The sequence below is a fragment of the Fukomys damarensis genome, unplaced genomic scaffold, assembly GCF_012274545.1.
Source record: "Fukomys damarensis isolate Sample0158 unplaced genomic scaffold, DMR_v1.0_HiC HiC_scaffold_32, whole genome shotgun sequence".
NCBI lineage: Eukaryota > Metazoa > Chordata > Mammalia > Rodentia > Bathyergidae > Fukomys > Fukomys damarensis.
The window spans coordinates 46,787,703-46,794,324 of record NW_022900944.1 but is presented as its reverse complement, the minus strand read 5'-3'; the positions used below and the strand labels follow the sequence as shown (position 1 = coordinate 46,794,324).

General features: G+C 55.8%; 1 protein-coding gene across 2 annotated transcripts in view; it reads right to left on the bottom strand.

The window, feature by feature from the left end:
• The window catches only part of Irf8 (interferon regulatory factor 8), a 78,635-nt gene that overhangs the window by 11,187 nt on the left and 60,826 nt on the right, over positions 1-6,622 (bottom strand). For both annotated transcript variants that reach the window (XM_010627491.2, XM_010627490.2), the window contains exon 2: positions 3,632-3,806. In XM_010627491.2, the coding sequence (XP_010625793.1) occupies positions 3,632-3,805 (174 nt within the window). In that variant the 5' untranslated portion in view covers position 3,806. The remainder of the gene's footprint in view (positions 1-3,631; positions 3,807-6,622) is intronic.

Genomic DNA, 6,622 nt, shown 5'->3' with positions numbered 1-6,622 from the left:
ACAAAAAAAAAAAAAAAAAAAAAAAAAAAAATTACATGGGGCAGTATTTTAAAAATAAAACATGCAAACAAGCATATTTTAAGAGTCTAGAATTGGAATGCAGTGGCCAGTCAGAAGGTAACCACTAATAGGTAAAAATCACCTCGTTTCAGGCAAACTCTGGTGGTGTTCTCCAGCCTAAAACAACAAGGAGTCTGGAGGGAACCCTCGCTCCTGCTCAGGAAATTGCAATTCCAAGAGGAAAGTCATGTCCCGGGTGCGACCCAGTCCTGGGCTGGATGCAGGTGAACCACCTTCCAGGGCAGCTTGAGCTTAGGGCATCACAGCCCCAGGACAGCGTGCGAAACACAGACTCCTGGGCCCTGCCCCAGATTCACCTGCAGCCCAGGCCCATCAGGTCTGAACTCATATTTCCAGAAACCCAGGCGCCTTTTCCTCTCAAAAAGACACAGCTGTTTATAGTTTAAGGCCAAGGCTCTCTACTCTACTGGTGCCAAATGCGCATCTATGCCCTGGAAAAACAGAATTGGAAGAACATTCCTGTCAGTGAGCAAGGCAGTCCTTTCCTTTCCGAGAATCTCCCGTAGCCAACTATGGAAATGACCCCTGAAAGCACAGCCTTCGTACTTTCCCTTCCGAAACAAGACACAAACCCCTCTTTGGAACATCTTTTTTCTTTTTTTCTTTTTTTTCCTGTTTTTTGAGACAAGGCCTCACTATGTATGTAGTGCAAGCCAGCCTCAAACTCAAGATGATCTTCCTGCCTCGGCCTCCCAAGTGTTGGGATTACAAGCGTGTGCCACCACGCCTGACGTGAGCAAATAAATGGTCTTCAATTCTACCCTCTGTTGGCTGCATCGCTGATCATGCGCTGATTTGCGTGTTGCTGTTGTAAGGAAACAGCAGACCAAACCTTGTGTGGATGGAACAGTCACTCAGGCTTTCTCTGACTCCACCTGCCCGGTGTGAGGAGTCAGCTGGCACTTTGTGGAGCCGGCCTGAGCACTGCGGGATACTCAGCAGCACCTGTGGCCTCCATCCATCCATGCCAGTAATACCCCTACCCCTTCAACATCCGGAAACGTCTGCAGGCCCAGCCACGTGTCTCCCGGGAAAAAGCCATGCCCTCCACTTGCTGTTGAGAACCACGGGCTCCCCACCCTCCACCAGGACCTCGGAGGCACGGGCGCTGCAGCAGTGGCACGCCAGCTAGCTCCCCACTCCTTCTAGCCACTCACCAACCAGGAGGAAGGCTGGGAGCTCCATCCAACACAGGCCCGCTGCCGGGACACGTCAGACCCTGAGCCCTGTCACCAGCAGGCACCTGGCCTCTCAGGGCCTCTCCGGCCAGCTCACGAGATCTCTCAAGCTCACAGCAGACAGTGCGGATGGTGCACAGCCTCGGCAGCCAGGGCCAGGTCTCCCTCACCTAATAAACTGTCCCTGTAGCGTTTGAAACATTGATTCTTTCAGGGCTGCGGGTCTGGAACAGCTGGCCAAGAAGCCCTGGCTGTGGGCTCCATCAGGGCTGGTGCCCGTGCATCGAGAGCCCGTGATCACAGCTGTGCTGGGCCAGGTCCACCCGCCCGTCTTCATGAAAGAGGCAAGACACTTTTTTAAAACGAACCACAAGTTGGAATGGGGCCTCCTCACTGTGCTTGGGTGGGGCCAGGGGGAGCTGAGTGTCTTTTTCACCGTGCCGTCCATCGGCACTCGATGTGGCTTCAAGAGGATGCCGCAGACAAGCGCAGTCTGGTGTAAGTGGCTTCTCGCCGCCGCTCAGAGGCAAGAAAGCAAACTCATAGATTTTTTTAACACCTAGATTTCTGAAACGTTTTCTTTTCACATTTGAAAAAAACGATGTCTCCCCTCGCCTGTGGCACCCACAACGGCTCCCCCGACCTGGCCTCACTGCTGGCCCCTTCCAGCGGCAGCCATGCCTGGCAGCTACCTCTGGGTGGACCCTCCCGGGGACTCAGAAGCAGCAGCTCTGCACGTTGGCCTGGGAAAGCGCAAGACGTGCCCGGGACACCACCGCAGCTCTGACCGGCCCAGGCCCACCGGCCCCCACTCTGGGTGGGCACCATGTCTCCTGCTGTCCCCGTTCCTGCTGAGATTGTAGACTCATTTCAGATTGCCACATCGAACGACTGCGTAACCAACGGAAACATTGGGAATCTTGCACATTTTTCTCTACACTGTTGAAACGGCCATGAAGAGCATTGCATAAGACGTATAAATCTGGGGCTTTATTTCACTCCCCCGGCGCACACACCGAAGCAGGGGACAGGGAAGGGAGCAGCTGCCTCTCTGCAGCCACCGGCACCATGCCCATCTCTGGAAGCCTACAGCTGAGCCCCGCCCCCAACACCACCGCTCGAGCATTCATCTGGCCATGGTCAGCTCAGAACAGGGTTTTCCTTGGGAAGGGTAAGATCATGCTGCCAGGGGACGTCTGGCAGTGTCTGAGACATTTCTGTTTGTTGGGGAAGGGGACGCACTGGCATCTGGTGGGAGAAGCCCGGAATGTAGACGATGTCCTACAGAGCCCTCACAGTAGAAAGGTATCTGGCCCTAGACCTAACGGTGCTGAGGCCTGGAACCCTGGCCCACAACCACCCACGCCTAGAATTCCCGGATGATGGGCGGCACGTGGGCACTGTGCACCCAAAGCAGAGTCACTCCAAAGAGAACATCCCTGGTGCCAATGGCAAAGGACCGCTAAGAGCAGATGCACGCGAGATCCGCACTGGCCCTGGGAATGGAAGAGCAGGGGCTGGCCTTGCAAACCCTGGGGTGTCCAGGCTCCCTGAGCTGGACCTTCGATTGGAAGGAATCTGGGGCACACGTGGGCAGCAGGGGACCCCGAGAGTGAGTGCAGCGTGTTCCCACGTGCCCGTTTTCCTCGGAGCAGTCAGCATCAGTGCTCGAAGACAAGCCCAGAGCATGGAGTTAACAGAATCACTAAAGCAGGGTCCGCTGCCAGCGCGGACCAGAGGCACCTGATGACTGACACACAGGCTCAAGCCCAGCCTGACCCAGCTGTGCCCCAGTCTGGTACCTGCGCCAGAAGTCAATCACCCGCAGCTCTGGCCAGCGATGCAATGCTGCCCAGTGGGCTTGGCTCCCCAGCTCGCTCATGGTCTCAGGTCTGTCTCTGGTCCTCTGTAACTCAGCCCCCTCCCAAGCACTCCAACCTTCCAACCTTCCTTCCAATCCAAAATGCAACAACGGCGGCGGCTGGCAAGCCGGGCTCTGAGTCAGACCACCTGTGGGCCTGAGCCACGGGTGACTCTGATGACCCAGATGGCCCGCAGAGCCGGCTGCCCTGGTTCCCATTTCTCCGTCTGAAACTAGGTGTGTGAAGGCTGGGACCAGGGGGGCCAGGCCGGCTCAGAACAAACTCTGTCTGCACCAGCCATCACGACATCAGAGGGGGAAGCAGAGGGCCAGGCCCAGGCGTGGGGCAGAGATGGCTCTCACGGGAGAGGAGACCACGCGGAGACACTGGCTCCAGTCCAGGACATCTCGGAGCAGTGGCTGCAAAGCCAAGCAGAAGCCTGGGGACCCCTGCACTGCCACCAGGGAGAAGAGAAGAGCAGCTGCTCGGTTAGCTGGGACCCAGGCTGACCTTGAAGATGGAGGCGTCCACCTCCTGGTTGTAGTCCTGCTTGCCGGCGTGCTTCCACGGGATGCGGAACATGCTCTTCTCCTCACTCTCCCAAATCAGCCCCGGGTACAGGTTGCTGTCGATTTGTTCAATCAGCCACTGCCGAAGCCGCCGCCCGCCATTCCTGTCACACATCCTTCAGAAGGAAAAATCAAACCCTGCATATACCAAACACTGCTTGATAAGCCCAAACCACCCAAGAACGCGGCCAACAGGAAACGTGGAGGTTCACAACAGAGGTGCTGGCGTGGGGGAAACCCCAGGGCCAGCAACTCTGGGCCACCTGCCAGGAGAAGGCCTCTGTGACCCCCAACCTAGATGAAAGCTGCCAGCCAGCCCCCGGCCCCATGCGAGCCTCACCTTTGGTTCTGGCTGGACTTCCCACTCTCCCTGACTTCCTGTCCCAGACAAACACAGCCACGTCAAACAGCAGCATTTTCAATACAAGCTGAGGAAAAGTCTCCTCCCTGTGATGCAGTGCACTGAGAAGCACCCGATAACCCCGTGCCCAGAGGACGGGTACCCCCGAGAAAGAGGGAGCCCTCGACACAGCCCTCCAAGCTGTCCCTTCACAGCTGGTGGCGCAGCAGGAGCATGAGACAGAGCTGGGATCCCGTTCCAGCCAAGTGACCCTGTAGTGTCACTGGCGAGGACTGCCACACTGGCAGCACTGCGGTGAGAGTCCAGGTGCTGCACAGGAAGTAGCACCTGAGCTAAGGCTAGAGCCTTGAAAGATTCCCTCAGTCACAGAAGCGGTCGCCTTCTTCCTAGGGACTCTGACGCCCATGAGGGACGGTGGGTGGCGGAGGAAGGGTCCGCAGCTACAGCCAAGAAGCCGGCTTGACCCTCCCAGGGCACCTAGAGGCACCCCGAGACTCTCCTGCCAGCACTCACAGGTGGCTTTCCCAGTGGCGCAGAGAAAGAGAAGATGCACATGCTGTCACGACTCACAGCCAACACTTACAAGAACAGTGCTGGAAATCCCCCAGGCAGTTGGACGGACGCCCACCCAAAAAGAAACCAAAGAAACAGCATTTCTATTCTTCCAGTGAAATGTGACCTCTCTGAGCAGATGAGTTTGAAGCGATCAGCAGTGACAAGACATAACACCCCCAAGAATATGGTTACAGCCAGAGCTATGCTGGTCCACAGGCAAAGCAAGTCAGGAACCTTTGCAAGAAGTGCATCTGGGAAACTCCAGCCCCTGCAGGTGCTGTGGGGCCAGGGAAGGGGGCCAGGTCCCCGGGGAAGGAGGTGAGATCTGAAGCACCAGTCTCAGCTTTTCCACTCAATAACCCCGTCGCTCCCCTGTGGGCTCAGAAGGGGACACAGGTGTGAAGCAGGACTTGGAGTTTGGAAACCCCAGGCACCAGCAGAGCTGCTCTCCAGCGGGACCTCAGGAACCTCTCTCTGTGACCCTGCATCTGAAAAGTGAGGGATATATCTCCAGAGGCCCAGAGCCTGAGTTCACAAGTAAGAAGGGGCCTATTCGGGAGATTATACCTAGGGAAAAGGATAAAGCAGCACCACCACATACCCTCCAAACAACCAAGCACGGTGCCAGTTCCTACAGCTCACCGGGGAGGAGGGAGAGACTCCGAGCCTGGGGCCTTCGGCTACCTGGAGGAGGTGGGAGAACATACCAGGGGCTGGGCTCCGGGAATGTGTCTGGCCTCAGCCTGTGGTCCCTGAGCTCCTGAGTAAGAAGCAAATCCTGTCAGTGAGGGGGGCCTTTTCCAGAAGTGGGGAACACTTTCTCTTCAGGATTCCTAGGAATTCATCACCCCAAAATGCCAAGGATGACCAACTTGGTGATTCGCAGAAAATAAGAAGGAGAAGAAGAGAGAAAGAATATGAAACCTGGAAAACACTTTAGAAACCATCTGATCCAGGCACTCTTTACCCAAAGAGGAAAAGCAGGCTCAGAGAGGTACTGCAACCCCCAGAGAACCCTCCAGGCCCCACAGCAGCTTATTTTCTTCACGCTACAGAGAAAAGCCACAGTTAAATTAAGAGGTCTCAGCAAACGGACAGCCCTGCCTGACTCTCCTCCTGCAGTCACCTCCGAGATTCTAGACATTCAAGCCTACAACCGTGACCCTGAATGATTTATTGAACACTAGCAAATTAACCCCACCAAGTGCCCAGCCAGGAAAAAATAATGTGCCAGTCACATGCTTATAACTTCCTCTTCCTCGATTTTGAGGTAACAATCCCCTCTGACCAAGTGCTAACTGGAGCTCGTGTGCATCCCTGCATGTGCTGGGTCCCTGCACAGAGCACCTGGGCAGACTGGGATGAGGGACCTGGACGGGCCCCCGAAACCTGGCCACCACTCTGGCCACCTGAGGGCCTCCCCACACTAGACATTTCTCTCTTGCCTCAAGGGACAGAATACTCCCAGATCTTCTGGGGAGGCTACCTGCCCTAGCCCAAAAGGAAAAACTCTTCTAACTACCAGCTCTTACCATTGGGTTTGGGTTTTTTGTTTTGTTTTGTTTTTTGTTTTTTAATGGGGGCTGTAGAGTGGGGAAACAATTTAAAATTCCAGAACCTTCTGTCCCCAGAGTCCACCTCTAAAGCTCTAGGTAGTAGCATATCTCACCTGGGCAGTCGTCCTGGGCCCTAAGGTCCTCTCTGTCTTTCTCCTTCTCCGTAGTAGTGGAGATTAAACCCTGTTCTGAACTATATCCCAAGCCCCTTGTAAGTTTTATCTCGGGGTAACAGTTAAGTTGCCCAGGCTGAACTTGAACTTGTGATCCTCCTGCCTCAGCCTCAGAGTTTCAGCGCTATAGGCCTGCTTCACCAATTCCGGCCATGGAGTTCCTCTGACCCCAGAACTTTCTACGACCCTGGCCGACCCTGGCCGGCGCCAACCTCCTTCCCCCAGAGGAAGGTACACCCAGGATCCGGGTGCCCCGACCCCACCTCCGCCCGCGTCGCGATCCGCAC